This window comes from Schistocerca americana, chromosome 8, assembly GCF_021461395.2.
Source record: "Schistocerca americana isolate TAMUIC-IGC-003095 chromosome 8, iqSchAmer2.1, whole genome shotgun sequence".
NCBI classification, from domain to species: domain Eukaryota; kingdom Metazoa; phylum Arthropoda; class Insecta; order Orthoptera; family Acrididae; genus Schistocerca; species Schistocerca americana.
Window position 1 is genome coordinate 51,127,842 of NC_060126.1, and position 22,857 is coordinate 51,150,698.

A 22,857-nucleotide genomic window follows, 5' to 3' on the forward strand; every position below is an offset into this window, starting at 1 on the left:
CAATGTGAACCGGGCACTACGCCGTTAACACTGCCTTCTGTGTCCTCTTTTTAGATATCAAAACAGAGCGTTGCCTTCTAAGCACTATTCTCTGTGCGATTATCAAGAAGTACTTGTATTGTGATCTAGACACCGATAGTCTGGTAAAGAAAGCGAAGAATACACTTCTAATTACTAGTCTTGTTTCTAAAAGTATTTTATAGATACACAAAAAACGGAAATTTTTACTGAGACAATCAAGTCCAGGTCCCGTTACTAGACTCCTCAGATCTGTTGTAAACATCTAGATATTCCACGAATAAAATAAACCTTCTTGCACTGTTTTCATCCTTTTCTTGTCTCTTACCAATCGCGCTGCAGGGTCCATATTGTTGCGAAGTGTCCTACTTCGGAGGACTGAACACTGCCACGATATTATATCCCTTCTTCTGTATATTAACAACTACTTAGCCCGGTTGTTCGTTATGTTCAGTATTGACTTGCTCCTGAATCAACTTTGAGCTCGCACTGCGCGCTGTGGTTCAAATGGCTCTGAGCACTATGGGACTTAACTACACTCCTGGAAATTGAAATAAGAACACCGTGAATTCATTGTTCCAGGAAGGGGAAACTTTATTGACACATTCCTGGGGTCAGATACATCACATGATCACACTGACAGAACCACAGGCACATAGACACAGGCAACAGAGCATGCACAATGTCGGCACTAGTACAGTGTATATCCACCTTTCGCAGCAATGCAGGCTGCTATTCTCCCATGGAGACGATCGTAGAGATGCTGGATGTAGTCCTGTGGAACGGCTTGCCATGCCATTTCCACCTGGCGCCTCAGTTGGACCAGCGTTCGTGCTGGACGTGCAGACCGCGTGAGACGACGCTTCATCCAGTCCCAAACATGCTCAATGGGGGACAGATCCGGAGATCTTGCTGGCCAGGGTAGTTGACTTACACCTTCTAGAGCACGTTGGGTGGCACGGGATACATGCGGACGTGCATTGTCCTGTTGGAACAGCAAGTTCCCTTGCCGGTCTAGGAATGGTAGAACGATGGGTTCGATGGCGGTTTGGATGTACCGTGCACTATTCAGTGTCCCCTCGACGATCACCAGTGGTGTACGGCCAGTGTAGGAGATCGCTCCCCACACCATGATGCCGGGTGTTGGCCCTGTGTGCCTCGGTCGTATGCAGTCCTGATTGTGGCGCTCACCTGCACGGCGCCAAACACGCATACGACCATCATTGGCACCAAGGCAGAAGCGACTCTCATCGCTGAAGACGACACGTCTCCATTCGGCCCTCCATTCACGCCTGTCGCGACACCACTGGAGGCGGGCTGCACGATGTTGGGGCGTGAGCGGAAGACGGCCTAACGGTGTGCGGGACCGTAGCCCAGCTTCATGGAGACGGTTGCGAATGGTCCTCGCCGATACCCCAGGAGCAACAGTGTCCCTAATTTGCTGGGAAGTGGCGGTGCGGTCCCCTACGGCACTGCGTAGGATCCTACGGTCTTGGCGTGCATCCGTGCGTCGCTGCGGTCCGGTCCCAGGTCGACGGGCACGTGCACCTTCCGCCGACCACTGGCGACAACATCGATGTACTGTGGAGACCTCACGCCCCACGTGTTGAGCAATTCGGCGGTACGTCCACCCGGCCTCCCGCATGCCCACTATACGCCCTTGCTCAAAGTCCGTCAACTGCACATACGGTTCACGTCCACGCTGTCGCGGCATGCTACCAGTGTTAAAGACTGCGATGGAGCTCCGTATGCCACGGCAAACTGGCTGACACTGACGGCGGCGGTGCACAAATGCTGCGCAGCTAGCGCCATTCGACGGCCAACACCGCGGTTCCTGGTGTGTCCGCTGTGCCGTGCGTGTGATCATTGCTTGTACAGCCCTCTCGCAGTGTCCGGAGCAAGTATGGTGGGTCTCACACACCGGTGTCAATGTGTTCTTTTTTCCATTTCCAGGAGTGTATTTAATGCTAACTAACCTAAGGACATCACACACATCCATGCCCAAGGCAGGATTCGAACTTGCGACCGTAGCGGTTCCAGAATGTAGCACCTAGAACCGCTCGGGCACCCCAGCCGGCTGCGCTGTGGTTGACGCCTGAAACTACGAGGAAGTCTTTCAGCTGCAAGAAATATAGTTCATCAACAATATGAACATGTTATCTTTTTAGTAAGTAGTTGACAGTTTTATTACTCATATACACACATCAAAAAACGTTTTGAATCAGCTCGGCTCCGAGAGTTCAGGAACCTGTTCAGAAAATTGGAATAGAGATCAATATAAACATCATTTCCGCCCTTTTTATTGCTCATGAAAAACCACACATTGCATGTTGTACCCCCATACAGCGAGTCCTTCAGAGGTGGTGGTCCAGACAGCTGATCACACCGGTGCCTCTAATACCCAGCAGCAAGTCCTCTTGCTTTGGTGGATGCCTGTATTCGTCGTTGCATACTATCCAGAAGTTCATCAAGACACTGTTGGTCCAGATTGTCCCACTTCTCAACGGCGATTCAGCGTAGACCGCTCAGAGTGCTTGGTGGGTCACATCGTCCATAAACAGCACTTTTCAATCTATCCCAGGCATGTTCGATAGGTTTCATGCCTGGAGAACATGCTGGCCGCTCTAGCCTCGCCAATATACTGGTGGCGTTCACGTATCGTACAGCCATTACGGCGCCTTCCTTGAACACGAACGGCATACGTCGGCCTCACATAATGTCACCCCAAAAAAACAGGGAACCTCCACCTCGCTGCACTCGCTGGACACTGTGTCTAAGGCGTTCAGCCTGACCGGGTTGCCTCCAAACACGTCTCCGACGATTGCCTGGTTGAAGGCATATGTGACACCCATCGGTGAAGAGAACGTGATGCCAATCCCGAGCGGTCCATTCGGCATGTCGTTGGGGCCATCTGTAGCGCGCCGCATGGTGTCATGGTAGCGAAGATGAAACTCGCCATCGACTTCGGGAGTAAAGCTGCGCATCATGCAGACTACTGCGCACAGTTTGAGTCGTAACACGACGTCCTGTGGCTGCACGAAAAGCATTATTCAACATGGTGGCGTTGCTGTCAGGCTTCCTCCGAGCCATAATTCGTAGGCAGCGGTCATCCACTGCAGTAGTAGCCCTTGGGTGGCCTGAGCGAGGCATGTCATCGACAGTTACTGTCTCTCTGTATCTCCCCCATGTCCGAACAACATCTCTTTGGTTCACTCTGAGATGCCTGGACACTTCCCTTGTTGAGAGTCATTCCTGGCACAAAGTAACAACCCGGATGCGATCGAACCGCGGTATTGACCGTTTAGGCATGCCTTAACTACAGACAACATGAGCCGTGTACCTCTTTCGTGGTGGAATGAATGGAACTGATCGGCTGTCGGACCCCCTGCGTCTAATAGGTGCTACTCATGCAGGATTGCCGGCCGGGGTGGTCGAGCGGTTCTAGGCGTTACAGTCTGGAACCGCGCGACCGCTACGGTCGCAGGTTCGAATCCTGCCTCGGGTATGGATGTGCGGGATGTCCCTAGGTACCGAAGTGATACTTGATTAGCGTGACAATTGCCTTCCTCATACACTATTTGATTAAAAGTAGCTATACACCTATTAGAGGACGTTAATATACAGGGTGTGGGCAAAATGATGCGAACAGTGATAGTAATGGCATGCTTGTGTTTGACGGCGAACAACGCCGGTAAGGTACGTGTCGCGCAGGACTGTGGGTGTTCAGTACGTACTAGGCATAGGTGCAGGTTGTTTACGAGTAGTGCACACTTTGTATTTGCATTTAGCGGCTGAGGTCGACATGCAATGAAAGACCTAACAGAGTTCTAAAGAGGGCACATTGTTGGGGCCAGATTAACTGGAGCATCAGAACCAAGACAGCCAACTTATTGAATGTTTCAACAGAAACTGTTTTACGAGTCATGACAGCCTACACAAAACATGGAAAGACATCATGGTGTAAAGGAAATAGTGGGAGCAAATCAAAACTAAGTGACAGAGATCGTCGAACGCTAACACGAATTATGTCAAAACAACACAAAACTACGGCGGCTAAAGTGACTGCAGATCTCAATAGCCGTCTTCGAGGCCCCATATCTATCGACACTGTCTGCCGAGAACTCCATACAGCGAATATTCATGGACGAGCTGCTAACTGGGAGCATTAGTGACGTCAGCAAAAGCAAAGAGTTGTAAAACATGGTGTCAGGAGCATACAACCTGGACGGCTGATCAGTGGAAACACGTCATATGCTCTGACGAGTCATCTATTTCCAACATCGGGTCGGGTTTACGTCTGGAAAACGCCAAAAGAAGCCTGAAATTATGACTGCACGATTCCAACGTTTAAACATGGGGATGGAAGTGCGATGATGTTGGCAGCCATGTCATGGTACTCTCCTGGTCCCATCATTACTCTCAAAGGCCGTGTTACAGCCAACGATTATGTGAACATTTTAGGTGATCAGTGTCACCACATGAGTCAAATGCTGTTCCCCGACAATGATGCCATATTCAGGACGATAACGCACCCATTCAGACAGCCAGGACAGTACAATCGTGGTATGAGGAACATGCAGCTGAACTGCAGTGTCTTCCCTGGCCAGCACAGTAGTCGGACTTGAACATTATCGAACACTTGTGGGAGGTATTGGAGCGCAGACTCCGGAGCAGATTTTCGCCTCCCTCGTCACTACAGGGGTTAGAAGAGGTTCTGACAAAGAGTGGCGTAACATTCAACTGAAGACTATACAATCATTATATGCCAGTATTCCAAGAAGAATCGCAGCTGTATTACAGGCAAAGGGAGGGGGGTCCAACCCCTTATTAATGAAACATTCCCAAGTAAGTACAAGCATTCATATTATTTTGCGTAGTGCCTGTAGGGTGTGTCCATCCTTCACTTTTATGACGGCTTGAACTCTGCTGGACACACTTTCAGTGAGTTGTCTGAATATCTGTGGATGAATGGCAGCCATTTTATCTCAAGAGCCGATATTAGAGAAGGTAGTGATCTTGGATATAGTGGTCTGGGGCAAAGTCGACTTTTTAACTAGTTCCAAAGGTGTTCCATTGGGTTCAGGACATCACTCTGTGCAGACCAGTCCATTTCAGGAATGTTACTGTCCACATGCCATTCCCTCGCATATGCTGCTTTGTGACAGAAGAAAACATAGGAATTAAACCGTAGGCAAAATAAACTTGCCCGGAAAATACTTCATGCACCTTCAGACTGTCAACCCGAGCGTGAATGATGATCATGCAATGTAAGATAGACAACATAGCTTACATTTTCCGATATAAGGTACCTCTTCTGTTGAAGCCATGTTTTATTTCCTTATTTTCTGTTTTATAATTTTGTATCGCATTCAGCGAGTAAAGCGGTACTGCAGAACTGACACAGTCGGAAGTAAGATTTCAGTTCCCGTGCTGGCGGAAGTAGCCTGTGGAGCATATAGCGTTGCCAGTGGACACTGATGTGAGGCACTGTAGGTAGACATGAGAGCGCCCGTTACGTCAGCAGCATGGTATGTAGCGAAAGCGTAGTTCTTCTGGAGCGAAGCAACTAACCCTGCTAAATACCTGTATGTGATAGTTAAAGTCGCTTTTTCCAATACAGACATCAGGAGGAGCCTATAGGTCATAAGCACTGTCTCATAACAATATTACAACGCTAGGAATCGATCATAAGTCAGTAATGTTTAACCTAACGAAAATGTAATAACGCCTTCGAAATATCACAAGTACGAGATAAAGACTATGCGCCATTGTCGTCAGTCGCCGATAGGATACATTCCCATCTAGTTCTGTCGTAAGACCCCTCTCTCCGGAAATTGTTAGTTTTCCGTTAATAGCATAATTGTGTCGATTTTTTCAGTTTACAGTGTTTAGTAAATAAATATATTATAATGGCATCCCTACGAACGTTGTTCCGAATAGATCAGCTTCCCGCTTATCACTTAGAATAGAGAACCCGACGGCGCTGCTTCTTTGAGGAAGATAAATTTCGACAGCCTTTCGGCAAAACGGGTAGAAAGAATCCTACACGACGACTCACTAATGTAGTCTACGGACGGATTGTCTTAATGTGCGCAAAACTCTGATGGATGTACAGTCGTTGTGCGGCTCTTATACCATCCTGAACTGATACACTGGCTGAACTGACATTTCTGAAGGCTCACTATAGGTGGAGGATTGTTGCACAGGTAATTTTTCTGTCCACCCTATGCAGAGAGTTTCAAAAAGGATTTTATAAATTCCAAAATTCATATAAAATAATTCATAGTACTTACAGAGATGATTGCAGTGTCAATTTGTAGGGAAATACATCAAGTTTTATCTCGCGTAGTCCGCTAGTGCCGAATCGCACCCTAAGGAGCGCTAGCGGCAGTTGCGTTAAAGATGGGTGTCTTCACGGGACCCGAGCGTGCAAGCTTTGTGTTTTGGTTTGAAGAATCGAAGTCGGCGACAGCAGTTCGGCGTAATTTCCGTAGCAAGTACGCTAAAGATCCTCCTAGTAGGCCCACAGTTTATGAGTGGCATAAATGTTTTGTAGAAACAGGGTGCTCGGTAAGACATGGGAAACCATCAGGTCGTCCAGGCACATCTAACGACGTCACTGAGCGAGTGACAACGTTTTGTTAACAACCCTACGAAATCGACCCGGCGTGCACCTCGCGAACTGCAAATCGCGCATACGACTGTTTGACGTGTGTTGAGAAACCGTTTAAATATGAAACCGTTCGGATTGACGATCATTCAAAATGCTTCAAATGACTCCGAGCACTATTGGACTTAACTTCTGAGGTCATCAGTCCCCTAGAACTTAGAACAACTTAAACCTAACTAACCTAAGGACATCACAAACATCCATGCCCGAGGCAGGATTCGAACCTGCGACCGTAGCGGTCGCGCGGCTCCAGACTGTAGCGCCTAGAACCGCTCGGCCACCTCTGCCGGCTTGACGATCGTACAAGCAATAAAAGACACTGATAAAATTGCTCGCAAGAACTTCTGTGCGGATATGTTAAATCGATTACACGAGGATGAACCTTTCTTGGACAAATCATCTTTTCGGACGTGTCGACTTTTCACTTAAGTGGCAACGTTAACACACTTAAATATATGATTTGGGGCAGTGAAAACCCACACCAGTCATTGCAACATGTTCGTGATATCCCTAAACTGAACGTTTTTTGTGCATTGAGCAAGAACAAAGTGTACAGCTCCACTTTTTTCCATGAGACAACCATCAACGGGTTAGTGTGCCTGGATATGTTACAACAATTTTTGATACCACAGATAGGTGAGGATGACCAAGAACGAAATGTATACTTCATGCGAGCTGGTGCACCACCCCACTACCTGGCTGACGTCCAAGATTATCTCAGTGACCGCTTTACACACCAATGGATTGGCCGTGCTGCGCAAATTGCATGGCCCCCATGTTCCCCCAGACCTGACCCTACTCGATTTATTTTTGTGGGGGTTCATCAAGGATATCATGTTTATACCTCCTGTGCCGGCTTCTCTACCTGAACTTGGAGCGAGAATTTACGCCGCCACTGAACAAATTACACCTGCAATGCTACAGCGAGTTTGACAACAAACTGGCTTCCGATGGAATGTGTGCAGGATAACCAACGGAAGCCACATATAATATGCTTAGTATAAGGTAAAGAAACTTCATGTATTTCCCTACAAAATAACACTAAAGACAGCTCTATATCTTCTTTCAGTAAATTTATATGAATGTTTTTCTTAAGTCGTTTTTGAAACACCCCGTACTATAGCTCTTGTCTGACAGAACTGGCAGTCAAGGCTAGCAAGGAACCTCCGAGCGAAGATGATAATTTACAAAAGTAGATTATTACGAAAATGAATCATGATCGAAGTAAACTGAGTAGCTGTTTATTCAGACAGTGTGTGGAGTAGAGATTTGCAAACTCGTTCACCCTTGGGAACTAGTTCACTGCTGATCGTTCTATTTTGGGAACCGTTCATTTTTACTCGTTCACCGTTCATTTGTGCTTGGTATATGGTTCTTAAGAAAAGCTGCAAACTAGTAGCGTAGGTGACTGAATGATGGAGGGCACCAAGAGGGGCACTTGCCTCTCCGCTGGAGTATAGAGTTTTTATTCATTACAGAATTCTCACATACTTTTAGAAGTAATTTCTGTGATTCCGCAGAACCTCTCGTTTAGCCAACTGTAGCGTTGTGTGGCTGATCGCAGGGAAATAATATAAGGTGGCGCACGGAAAACCGGCCCCGAGTACAGACTGCTCGCCAATTACGGACGATGTGTTGCCCGTTACGAGCAGATACAACAAACAGACAAACATGTAATAATTAGGCAGTGAAGAAATAACATGCTAATGCAAGCAACAATGGCGAAACAATCGATGATGATGAGTAGAGAGCTGGAGAAGACAACATGAAAATCTCACGCGATGCGCATGGGCTATAGCACATGTAGTCTTCTAAACCTGTTCGTGGCTGTTTCCCAACTTAATAGGCCACAAGCGTCTTGTATAAAATTCTTCGTTTCGACTTCCACTACATAGCTACACTACGTTGTAAACAATAATCGTTTAGACCCTATATATACTTCACGTTGTCTCTGAGTTCCAAGGCGAAGTAGACTTTATGGAAGCATAAAATAAAGTGTGGTTTTCTCATCATACCTGCGTCACACGCTTAGTAAAAATTAGGTTTTTATGTTGCATTATTAAAGTTAATGCAGCAATAATAATAATAATTAAGTTAGCAGTAATAAAGATTTGATATGAAAGCTCCTTCTAAACAAATGTTTTTGAGATAATAAGTAAATACGATTTTATGGCAATCTATGTCTTTTCAAATGGAGAGGCACCGCTTTTGCTACTGAGCCAAAATGACCCACAACCCACTTTTTTTTTCAAACAAACCAAGCTCGCAGGTAATGCAAATTGGAAACAACCAAACTTAAAAATAATTACAGCCTTCCTAAATGTAATGTTTTGTATATGAAAGATACACGAAAATCGTTTTATATGAATTCTCTTACACTAAAAATTAAGCAAATTATTGAAAGTTAGTTGCTAAATCAAGTCGATGAAACCAAAAAATATATGAATAACAAAAAAAAACTTGTCTTGTTATAAGTATGTCTTATGCTGTTCATCGATATAATGAAGTGAGCTGATATGCCCTTTTGTTACCTGAAAAGACGTACCTATTACATACAACGTGATTTTTACGTAATTTACGTAACTATAAAATACTTTTTGATTAACGGTCGTGGACGCTGGATAGCCAGACCCAAGTGGAAGAACAGTTTGGAACACATGTAAAATGGTTGAGCGCGATGAACGAAACGAACAACTGGATACTGAACTAACTAGGAGCAGTCGGTAGTGGAAGAATGATGACTGCGACCGAGGGAGACCGAGACTGAGACGAACACGCGACGGAGGCTGGAACGAGAACTGCCGAAGTGACCGCCGCGACCGAAGTGAACTAGTGAACTATGAACCGATCGTTCCTCGTTCCCGGGAACTATAAGTAGACCGCCGTGACCGAAGTGAACTATGAACCGATCGTTCCTTGGAATTCGTTCCTCGGTCCTTTCGTTCATCTTGGAGAACCGTTCCTCTGCACCTGTTCGTTCTCGAACTACCCAACTCTAGTGTGGAGTCATTTCATTGTGAATCAATGTTATTTGATAGTGAATAAGAGTCAAACAAAAGTGTCTGTGTAGATTCACTGTTTGTGAAAGCAGGGCATCGACGTACAGACGTGTGAGCCAGCGCTCCGCTCTTGTTAGCTGCCTCCGCCTCCCGTCTCTCTTTCTGGAACAGAACTGCCGCCCTCGCGGGGTCAGCAGGTTCGCTACCACGAGCTGGACGCTCGGCAGCGCTCGGCTGTGAGAGTGGCTGAGTGGCTGAGTGACTGAGTGACTGACCTGCCCTCGGACGAGCGGCCGGCGGTTGTTGGTGAGCTTGAGCTTGTCGAAGGCGACGACGCCCTGCGCCATCCACAGCTGGCCGGTGGCCGGAGAGTCGGGGTGCACGTACACGTTGTGCGCCAGCGGGGGGTCCCCGGAGCCCGCCACCATCCACTGCGAGCTGCAACAGGCCGACACAACACGTCGCCTTCACCTCGTCTCGAGAGCGGCTGTCGCAGTTTCGTATTTTCTTATGTCTGTAGTATGCGATGACAATGTAATTCTGTCAGAGACAGCGTCTTGAAAGGAGGATATAAGATGAACATCAACAAAAGCAAACCGAGGATAATGGAATGTAGTCGAATTAAGTCGGGTGATGCTGAGGGAATTAGATTAGGAAATGAGACAGTTAAAGTAGTAAAGCAGTTTTGCTATTTGGGGAGCAAAATAACTGATGATGGTCGAAGCAGAGAGGATATAAAATGTAGACTGGCAGTGGTAAGGAAAGCGTTTCTGAAGAAGAGAAATTTGTTAACATCCAGTATTGATTTAAGTGTCAGGAAGTCGTTTCTGAAAGTATTTGTATGGAGTGTAGCCATGTATGGAAGAGAAACATGGACGATAAACAGTTTGGACAGGAAGAGAATAGAAGCTTTCGAAATGTGGTGCTACAGAAGAATGCTGAAGATAAGGTGGGTAGATCACATAACTAATGAGGAGGTATTGAATAGAATAGGGGAGAAGAGGAGTTTGTGGCACAACTTGACAAGAAGAAGGGACCGGTTGGTAGGGCATGTTCTGAGGCATCAAGAGATCACAAATTTAGCATTGGAGGACAGCATGGACGGGAAAAATCGTAGACCAAGAGATGAATACATTAAGCACATTCAGAAGGATGTAGGTTGCAGTAAGTACTGTTAGATGAATAAGCTTGCACAGGATAGAGTAGCATGGAGAGCTGCATCAAACTAGTCTCAGGACTGAAGACCACAACTACAACGTATGCGAAGTTCAGAAAAATATCGAAATCACCATGCAGATTCTCTGACCGTCTTTCAATACCCTAATGTAAGGTCGTTCTTCTCAACGACCTTGTCGCTCTGTAGCATAATCTCCGCTTTCCATGTGGGCGGCTTGCGTTGGGCTAACGGTTGTCGTAATTCTTAAATAAAAGTGGATGTTCCATGAGTATTTCCATGAAGCGTACGGTACATAAGGATGAGAAAATAATAATTTTTTTACTCTTTTAAGTTTAAACAATCTTTGTTAAAAATATTTTATAACATATGGGAAATTATGGATTAATATTTTCAGTGAAAATAATATATACACTACTGCCCATTAAAATTGCTACACCAAGAAGAAATGCAGATGATAAACGGCTATTCATTGCACAAATACATTATACTAGAACTGACATTTGATTAAATTTTCACGCAATTTGAGTGCATAGATCCTGACAAATCAGTACCCAGAACAACCATCTCTGGCCCTAATAACGGCCTTGATACGCCTGGGCATTGAGTCAAACAGAGCTTGGATGGCGTGTACAGGTACAGCTGCCTATGCAGCTTCAACACGATACCACAGCCGACATCAGTGTACATCAGTGTACATCAAGAATAGTGACTGGCGTATTGTGACGAACCAGTTGCTCGATCACCATTGACCAGACGTTTTCAGTTAGTGAGAGATCTGGAGAATGTGCTGGCCAGGGCAGCAGTCGAACATTTTCTGTGTCCAGAATGGCCCGTACAGGACCTGAAAAATGCGGTCATGCATTATCCTGCTGAAATGTAGGGTTTCGCAGGGATCGAATGAAGGGTAGAGTCACGGATCGTAACACACTTGAAATGTAACGTCCACTCTTCAAAATCCTGTCAATGCGAAGAAGAGGTGACCGAGACGTGTAACAGATGGCACACCACACCAGCACGCCGGGTGATACGCCAGTATGGCGATGACGAATACACGCTTCCAATGGGCGTTCACCGCGATGCCGCCAAACACGGATGCATCCGTCATGAGGCTATAAACAGAACTTGGATTCATCCGAAAAAATGACGTTTTGCCATTCGTGCCCGTAGGTTCGTCATTGAGTACACCATCGCAGGCGCTCCTGTCTGTGACGCAGCGTCAAGGGTAACCGCAGCCATGGTCTCCGAGCTCATAGTCCATGCTGCTACAAACGTCGGCCAACTGTTCGTGCAGACGGTTGTTGTCTAGCAAACGTCGCCATCTGTTGGCTCAGGGATCGAGACGTGGCTGCACGATCCGTTACAGCCATACGGATAAGATGCCTGTCATCTCGATTGCTAGTGATACAAGGCCGTTGGGATCCAGCACGGCGTTCCGTATTACCCTCCTGAACCCACCGATTTCATATTCTGCTAACAGTCATTGGATCTTGACCAACGAGAGCACCAATGTCGTGATACGATAAACCGCAATCGCGATAGGCTACAATCCGACCCTTATTAAAGTCGGATACGGATGGTACGCATTTCTCCTCCTTACACAAGGCATCACAACAACGTTTCACCAGGCAATGCCGGTCAACTGCTGCTTGTGTATGAGAAATCGGTTGGAAACTTTCCTCATGTCGGCCCGTTGTAGGTATCGCCACCGGCACCAACCTTGCGTGAATGCTCTGAAAAGCTAATGATTTGCATATCACAGCATCTTCTTCCTGTCGGTTAAATATCGCGTCTGTAGCACGTCATCTTCGTGGTGTAGCAATTTTAATGGCCAGTAGTGTAATTAGAAATAACCTTTCGAGCAGTTTCCGTATCAATAACAATTAAATATGTCTTCATTAGCGCATATTTGATGAACTTTATATTTAAATAATGCTCATATTCGGACTGAATGGGGAAAAAACGAAAAAAAGTCGAGGCTAGTCTTGAACCAATGGTATCGGGGTTTCCATTCTCGAGAACAACTGTATTATCACTTCACAGAGATTCCTACAGAACATGCATCTTTGCTAAAAACTTACGTGAGCCAGAAAATGAACCCAAGACCCCCGCGTGGACGGCGAATATTTTAGCAGAAACCCACATTCCGTCCCGAAAGAGGTCGACCGTGAGGTATGGTATTAAAGACAAAACATCAAAATCGACTTTCTCGAGAATTGTTTGGAATTGCATCGAACTGCTTTGGAATATTAATCTTAGAGTACTGATGTTCACATACCATAAATATAAAAGTTCACAAACCATAAATATAAAACAATTACAAAACCAGCAACTCGCACCATCTCTCATTTTTTAAACAATCAAACTCCCATGTATAAAACATCTCCAAACCTCTGATTACTTTACGAATGAGTTGATGTGTAAAACATTTGGTACTAGGGGTGTAAAACATTTGTAGCCGAACACTCAATATCCCATTACGTTCCTTCTGTTCGTTTCGAACTATTCACCCATTGACTAATGAAGAAGTTAAAATATGAAAAAGATTTCCTAAACGTTCTAAATTATGTGTAAAGTTTGCTGCAAGTCGCAAAGTGCTCTCATCCTCAAATACTGGACGAAAATAGTCTGGTAATTTGTGCGCTGAGTTACACTACATCAAGATATACACACAGTTTCTAACTGTAATACTTGCGTTACTGCGTTAAACCCTGTACATAGGATAATACCTCTCAATGTGCATATTATGGCAGCATTTAAAAGTATAAGAAAAACCATGACCTATTTTTCAAATCAACATTTTTCAAGAAAAGAGCTTCGAAAACTTGGATCTCACCTAATCCATTACTAGGTGAATATCAGTTGAATCATGTAATGATCTCCCGCGTAAATACAGTAGAAATCATGAAACTTAAAGTCCTTAATGGACTAGACCTAGATTCCGACCATTACCCAACAAAATTCTTCCTAGATATCATTCCAGAAAAAAGAAAATTCACTAAGAAATCTCCACACCGTACATATGATGTACAAAAGATAAATGGCAATGAACAATTTACAAAAGAAACGCAAAATTTAAAACCACAAAATTGGCAGCAACTGCAAGCAGGACTTTTAAATGCAGCTGAAACTGTAGCACCGCAAACAAGAACACGTAAACACCCATGGTGGACAGATGAGTGTGACCAACTGATAAATCTCAGACAACAGGCGTGGCAAAATTGGTTGTGCAACAAAAATCTAAAGACCCTGGAAGATCTCAAAGATACCAGGAAAACAGTCACAAAAGCAATACGAACAGTCCGTAAACAACACGAAGACAAAAAATTGCAAGACATAGAAAATTATTTCAAGAAAAACAATTCCCGAAATTTCTACAGAGTATTCAAACAAAAATTAACAAAGTACTCTCCTCCATCACTCCAGTTCAAAAATGACCATGGGGAAATTGCTCATACCAACACCGAAAACTGTGAAATTCTTGCAAAATACTTTTCTAAATTATTGAATTGTGAAAAGCCTGAAGAAAAATTTGAGTTCCATCGTACACAACGCAACCCAGACTCAAAGCCACCAAGTTTACAAGAGATTAAAGAGATAATTCAGTCACTGAAAAATAACAAAGCATCAGGAAAAGACCAAATCATCGCAGAATTATGGAAAAATGCAGGAGAAAATCTTATTACAAAACTCAAAGAAATTATACATGAAATCTGGAAAACTGAAAAAACCCCACAGATTGGAAGACTGCAATCATACATCCTCTGTACAAAAAAGGAAGTAAAACAGACCCCAACAACTATCGTGGAATCTCTTTATTGTCAATAACATACAAAATTCTGTCTAAAGCCCTACTAAACCGCACAGAACCTCAGCTGGATTCAAAACTAGGCGAATACCAAGGTGGGTTTAGAAAAGGTCGATCTTGCGTAGAACAGATCCTTAACTTGAAAAACTCAATGAAATATTTACATAGTACTTCAAACAAAAGTTATGTCATCACGTTTGTCGACTTTAAAAAAGCATATGACAGTATAGACGGAGAATCCCTTTTTGAAGTATTAGCAGAATTTGGACTAGATCAAAAGACAACAAACATCATAAAAGAAACACTCACGGAGACCAAATCCAAAGTAAAATTTATGGGAGAATTGAGCACAGAATTTGAAATAGACGCAGGAGTACGACAAGGGGATGTACTGTCCCCAGTGCTCTTCAATTGTGCTCTTGAAAAAGTTGTTAGAGAATGGAAAAAAGCAGGTGCACCAGCACACAGACTGGGACCAAGACATAAGGGCATAGAATTACACTGTTTAGCATTTGCTGATGACATGGCACTGATCGCACAAGACATTACTGATGCACAGAAACAGCTAGAATTATTACAAGAACAGGCAGCTAAAATAGGATTACAAATTTCATTTGAAAAAACAAAATTTATGACTGACGTCAAAGATGCACCGTCTGATCTCAAAATTGGTAATAACTACATCTCTCGAGTAAAAGAATTTAAATATGTAGGTGAATAGATTGCAGAAAATTGTAATGAAAAGAAATCTGTCAGATCAAGAGTTCAGAAAATGGAGACGGCGTTTCAGTTAACAAAAAACATTTACAACAAAAAGAGTCTCTCGTGGAACTGCAAAATACAACACTACACAACAGTAATTAGACCCGAAGCTCTCTACGCATCTGAGACACTAAACCTTCAACACAGAACACTAAAATAGGAATTAGAAGTGAAAGAACGTAAGATAATGAGGAAAATCCTAGGACCAAGAACTAAAGATGGGGTACATTATCCAAAACCCAATGCAGAAATATATAAAAATATCTCCAAAATAACAGACACAATGCGCATGAGAAGAATCCAATTCATGGGGCACTTAGAAAGAATGGACTCAAACAGGTTAACGCACAAAATCCATACATTTTTAAAGAACAAAACTACAAGACCGAACTGGTACAAACAGACGCAAAAAGAGAGAATTAGGGTCTCCAAATCTACATGATAGAAATGAAATCAGAAAAATCACAAACACACGGGGTTTTGAGGAAGAAGAGAGAAAAACTAACGGACATACATGGTCTACGCAACGAAAGCTAGCCCATTCGTTGTTTATGAAGGAATACTGGGCGAAAAGGAAGGCCAACAAATGTTGATTACGCGTGGTCCTAAGTGATCCATCCGCGAAGAAGAAGAATAAGAAACACTAAATATCAGATTCTTGTTGCTCCTTGGAGGCGTTAGGCAGACAACCTACCACTGGGACCGGCTGTTATGAGCCGAGTAACAGTGTCCCTTTAGTAATACAGACATGCTGGGTACCCACTCCCTGTGACGGGTGGTCAGCACACGTGGACGCAGTGTATGGGAGACTTTGTCCTTGAGTTAAGGCACACGATATCAACTCCCGTACAAAACTGAGGGCAGTATACATAACTGATAATGTTAATGATTAATAAACAACTTATTAAAAACGCAATCTGACCATACTGGAGTTCTTAATAATACTGAATCTCCATATTTCCAGTATTATTTATTAAAAAGAACTTTCTGAATAGAAAATTTATAAAAATAATGTTAGGAATGTCGGGAGGAGACGGGTGATCTTTGACAAACCGCAGCTTGCGCAGGCAACTGACACACTGTTACAAGTGGTAGTTAGGCAATGTAGCTCCGTGCTCCGTGATGTTAACACTTAATCCGTTGCCGAATGATCAAGTTATGATTTTGCATTTAAAAGTAAGTTAAAAATGTTAAAAGGGTCTCGGGCAACGACTGATACAATACCAAGCGATTTTCACTAAAGCAGTTCACGGGTATTCAGTATCATTGAGACGATACTATTGTGTCAGTGTACTCAGCAAAAGTGCAGTACCAAGAATGGCACAATATTATCGCACAATATTTATGCCAAGGACGCATCAGTCATAACTCTATATGGAGCACACCAGCAATCGATTGACCATCATTCTGTCCACCTAACAGTATACAAGGTAATGCTGGTCAGATATATCCACATCTGCCTCATCTACTGTTATATATATATATATATATATATATATATATATATATATATATATATATATATATATATATATTAGAGGCTATACAGTTTTCCATTGTGTAACAAACAGAAAATGACAACCTTTTATGCTGTGCTGGTAGCACATAATGTTATTTGGTCAAAATTGTATGGAGAACTGTTTCTTGCACTGTTGCCACCATTTACTTTTTCTGAGTCTCGGTGTACTTCAGGCTGTAAGTCAGAGCTGTGATAGTACTCTAGCTGAATTTAATGTTGTCAGTAAGCGAGTTCTCTGTATTTTAATGAGTTATGCAGACAATTTAGATGCAGATACATTCAACTGGAACTTCCCTTGTGCTTGCAAAGTATAGTAGGAATATCAAACTTTCGGCGAGTTTTCGACGTAAGAGTAACACTGATGACTATCAGTGCAATTTAAGCTGTAAGTTAGATCTGCAGCAATGCCGATATGCGTGCTTTCGCAACAAGTTTTAAGTATTTAGATGACTTTAATGTGTGGTACGAAGATCGAGATACTGTCATCTACTATCTATCCTTTGTTATAGTCATACCAACAGGCGAGCTGAATGTGTTTTAACAAATAATGGAGACAGTAATCATTTAGATATGGATATATTAGTTTTACGGTTACAAGAGATTTAGAAGTGTGCTACAGAAACCGAGCTTTCCGCGTTTACGAGCGCTGTTTAACCGAAAATTTTCCATCAGTAGTGCCAATATTCAATATGCATGCATTTTAGTAAGTAATAGAGATAATTTACACGTGGGAATATATAATTTGAATGCTCATTGTGCTTGCAAAATGCGAAATCTAACATACTTCGAGAAAAAATGTTATTTAATTTACTCGAATTTTCGTAGATGTCTGTAATTATACTCGCATATTACGATGAGCATGAAAGCTTCGTGTATTTTAATAGTAATACACACAATTTAGATGTGGAAATATTTACTTTGAATTTTGTACAGATCTGTGACTTCACTTGCTTATCGATAAGCAACCTGCATAAGTGTGTGTACTCGATAAATAAGTTTAACAAAGAATTTACTTTCGAGATACCGAGTCTGTTATTGTGTTTGGATACGTTACTTGTCTATCAATGTGTTTGATCATCTGGTGTACACACACAACATGATCAGACACATCGATAGACATGTAACATATCCAAAGCATTTATTCTCCAGTTTAAGTGATACATCGTAAGAAAACACCTCCTTCCCTCATTTCTTTAAAAAATGGGTTTGGCTACGTTGTGTGTGAATGAGTGTGTGTTATCACACATTGTGTACTTTTATTGGACTTATTATAGGACATACAGTCCATAAACATTTTAGAAGCCCTAACACCACAGTTCCCTATTTGAAATATTGCAACCTTCGTCGACAGTTGTTACTGCTCGTTACCTCTAGTAGGCTTGGGTCATTTGTAATAAAAGTAGTAATTGGAAATAAATATCATTGATTACATGTTTATAAGGTATAACATGATATATATCTTTGACCCTCCTAAAATGGTGCTTGAGAACAATTTAGACACGGAAATACTTAATTTGAATGAGTATTGCGACTTACACCAAGAGTATGCCTAATTAATTACAGTTTTCCATTAATTCAGACTGCCGATTAATGTAAGTGCTTGTCTGATTAGCACAGTACTATAGATTACACGTAGAAATCCTTCCAATCCATATGTGGCATACAGCAAATCAGTGCTTAACAGTATTGGTTAAAAACAGTCTTGGTTGCAATTTTAATTTTTTATTTTTCAACTACGCGTTTCGCCTTATTTAGGCATCTTCAGGTTATCTTAATTTGGTATTTCTTAGAAGGATCCTTTAGTCAGTGTAGCCAAAGGGCATCGTCGATTATATCAGGCCAACATCGCCTTCGTTAAACTCAGTAAAAACTCGCGTCCATCTAGAAAAGTTTCATACCGTACACGTCCATCCGCTCGATACAATTTAAACCGAGACTCGTCCGACCAGGCAACATGTTTCCAGACATCAACAGTCCACTGCCGGTGTTGGCGGGCAGCCAGCAAGGGAACACGAGCGGGCCTGCGCGTCCGAAAGCCCATATCGGTGATGTCTCGTTGAATGGTTCGCATGCTGACACTTGTTGATGGCCCAGCACTGAAATCTGCAGCAATTTGCGGTAGGGTTGCACTTCTATCACGTTGAACGGTTGTCTTCAGTCGTTGTTGGTCCCGTTCTTCCAGGATCTTTTTCCAGCTGCATCGATGTCGGAGATTTGATTTTTTTTTTTTTTTTACTGGATTCCAGATATTCACGGTACAGTCATGAAATGGTCATGGGGGAAAAAATCCCCAATTCATGGCTACCTCTGAGATGATGTGCTCCACCGCTCATGCGGCGACTATAACACCACGTTCAAACTCACTTAAATCTTGATAACCTGCAGCAGCAGTAACCGATCTAACAACTGCAGCAGACACTTGTTATTCTGTATAAGGCACTGTCGAGCGCAGCGCCGCATTCTTCCTGTTTACATCTCTCTGTACTTTTGAATACGCATGCCTATACAATTTTTTTTATGGCCTTTCAGTGTACCTTAGAGTGAAAATGTGATATCTGCAGGCATGTATTACAATCCCTCTTATTGTATCATATCCAAGTAATCACAGTGTAACTTGTATACTTCAGACCTTGGACTCTTTTTAGCAGGAGCACAAAAGGGACACGCCTGTGCAAATCTGCATTTTTCTAATTTTTGCGACAGATCGTACAGATACGCCAGCATAACAGGCGGCAAGTAGACAACTTTGTTTTACTACATATTTAAAATTTCCCGCCTTTCTTCTTGATCACATGACTTTATAATATTCTTAACTATTTCACTACGCTCCCGATGAATCGTCTGTCCTGTCTTGTGATCTGAAGGCATTGTGGAGGCAGGAAATCCCAGTGACTAATGGCTCGCCAACCATTGAATTGTCCGCTGTTTTTGAAAAAATAAAAACAGTAACGAAATAAAACAGCGAAAGAATGTTGTTGTTGTTGTGGTCTTCAGTCCTGAGACTGGTTTGATGCAGCTCTCCATGCTACTCTATCCTGTGCCAGCTTCTTCATCTCCCAGTACCTACTGCAACCTACATCCTTCTGAACCTGCTTAGTGTATTAATCTCTTGGTCTCCCTCTACGATTTTTACCCTCCACGCTGCCCTCCAATACTAAATTGGTGATCCCTTGATGCCTCAGAACATGTCCTACCAACCGATCCCTTCTTCTGGTCAAGTTGAGCCACAAACTTCTCTTCTCCCCAACCCTATTTAACCCTCCTCATTAGTTATGTGATCTACCCATCTAATCTTCAGCATTCTTCTGTAGCACCACATTTCGAAAGCTTCTATTCTCTTCTTGTCCAAACTATTTGTCGTCCATGTTTCACTTCCATACATGGCTACACTCCATACAAATACTTTCAGAAACGACTTCCTGACACTTAAGTCTATACTAGATGTTAACAAATTTTTCTTCCTCAGAAACGCTTTCCTTGCCATTGCCAGTCTACATTTTATATCCTCTCTACTTCGACCATCATCAGTTATTTTGCTCCCCAAATAGCAAAACTCCTTTACTACTTTAAGTGTCTCATTTCCTAATCTAAATCCGTCAGCATCACCCGACTTAATTCGACTACATTCCATTATCCTCGTTTTCCTTTTGGCGATGTTCATTTTATATCCTCCTTTCAAGACGCTATCCATTCCATTCAACTGCTCTTCCAAGTCCTTTGCTGTCTCTGACAGAATTACAATGTCATCGGCGAACCTCAAAGTTTTTATTTCTTCTCCATGGATTTTAATACTTACTCCGAATTTTTATTTTGTTTCCTTTACTGCTTGCTCAATATACAGATTGAATAACATCGGGGAGAGGCTACAACCCTGTCTTACTCCCTTCCCAACAACTCCTTCCCTTTCACATCCCTCGACTCTTATAACTGCCATCTGGTTTCTGTAAAAATTGTAAATAGCCTTCCGCTCCCTGTATTTTACCCCTGCCACCTTTAGAATTTGAAAGAGAGTATTCCAGTCAACATTGTCAAAAGCTTTCTCTAAGTCTACAAATGCTAGAAACGTAGGTTTTCCTTTCCCTAAACTTTCTTCTAAGATAAGCCGTAAGGTCAGTATTGCCTCACGTGTTCCAGTATTTCTATGGAATCCAAACTGATCTTCCCCGAGGTCGGCTTCTACTAGTATTTCCATTCGTCTGTAAAAGAATTCGTGTTAGTATTTTGCACCTGTGGCTTATTAAACTGATTGTTCGGTAATTTTCACATCTATCAACACCTGCTTTCTTTGGGATTGGAATTATTATATTCTTCTTGAAGTCTGAGGGTATTTCGCCTTTCATACATCTTGCTCACCAGATGGTAGAGTTTTGTCAGGACTGGCTCTCCCAAGGCCGTCAGTAGTTCTAATGGAATGTTGTCTACTCCCAGGGCCTTGTTTCGATTCAGGTCTTTCAGTGCTCTGTCAAACTCTTCACGCAGTATCGTATCTCCCATTTCATCTTCATCTACATCCTCTTCCATTTCCATAAAATTGTCCTTAAGTACATCGCCGTTGTATAGACCCTCTATATACTCCTTCCACCTTTCTGCTTTCCCCTCTTTGCTTAGAAGTGGGTTTCCATCTGAGCTCTTGATGTTCATACAAGTGGTTCTCTTATCTCCAAAGGTCTCTTTAATTTTCCTGTAGGCTGTATCTATCTTACCCCTAGTGAGATAAGCCTCTACATCCTTACATTTGTCCCCTAGCCATCCCAGCTTAGCCATTTAGCACTTCCTGTCGACCTCATTTTTCAGACGTTTGTATTCCTTTTTGCCTGCTCCATTTACTGCATTTTTATATTTTCTCCTTTCGTCAATTAAATTCAATATTTCTTCTGCTACCCAAGGATTTCTACTAGCCCTCGTCTTTTTACCTACTTGATCCTCTGCTACCTTCACTACTTCATCCCTCAAAGCTACCCATTCTTCTTCTACTGTATTTCTTTCCCCCATTCCTGTCAATTGTTCCCTTATGCTCTCCCTGAAACTCTGTACAATCTCTGGTTTAGTCAGTTTAACCAGGTCCCATCTCCTTAAATTCCCACCTTTTTGCAGTTTCTTCAGTTTTAATCTACAGGTCACAACCAATAGATTGTGGTCAGAGTCCACATCTGCCCCTGGAAATGTCTTACAATTTAAAACCTGGTTCCTAAATCTCTGTCTTACCATTATATAATCTATCTGATACCTTTTAGTATCTCCAGGGTTCTTCCATGTATACAACCTTCTTTCATGGTTCTTAAACCAAGTGTTGGCTGTGATTAAGTTGTGCTCTGTGCAGAATTCTACCAGGCGGCTTCCTCTTTCATTTCTTAGCCCCAATCCATATTCACCTACTAAGTTTCCTTCTCTCCCTTTTCCTACTACCAAATTCCAGTCACCCATGACTATTAAATTTTCGTCACTCTTCACTATCTGAATAATTTCTTGTATTTCATCATACATTTCTTCAATTTCTTCGTCATATGCAGAGCTAGTTGGCAGATAAATTTGTACTACTGTAGTAGGTGTGGGCTTCTTATCTATCTTGGCCACAATAATGCGTTCACTATGCTGTTTGTAGTAGCTTACCCGCATTCCTGTTTTCCTATTCATTATTAAACCTACTCCTGCATTACCCCTATTTGATTTTGTGTTTATAACCCTGTAGTCACGTGACCAGAAGTCTTGTTCCTCCTGCCAGCGAACTTCACTAATTCCCAGTATATCTAACTTTAACCTATCCATTTCCCTTTTTAAATTTTCTAACCTACCTGCCCGATTAAGTGATCTGACATTCCACGCTCCGCTCCGTAGAACGCCAGTTTTCTTTCTCCTGATAACGACATCCTCTTGAGTAGTCCCCGCCCGGAGGTGGACTATTTTACC

General features: G+C 42.9%; 1 protein-coding gene across 1 annotated transcript in view; it reads right to left on the reverse strand.

Moving 5' to 3' along the window:
* The window catches only part of LOC124545519 (T-box transcription factor TBX18-like), a 239,975-nt gene that overhangs the window by 109,696 nt on the left and 107,422 nt on the right, over positions 1–22,857 (reverse strand). The window contains exon 4 of the mRNA XM_047124466.1: positions 9,963–10,125. Coding sequence (XP_046980422.1) covers positions 9,963–10,125 — 163 coding nt within the window. The remainder of the gene's footprint in view (positions 1–9,962; positions 10,126–22,857) is intronic.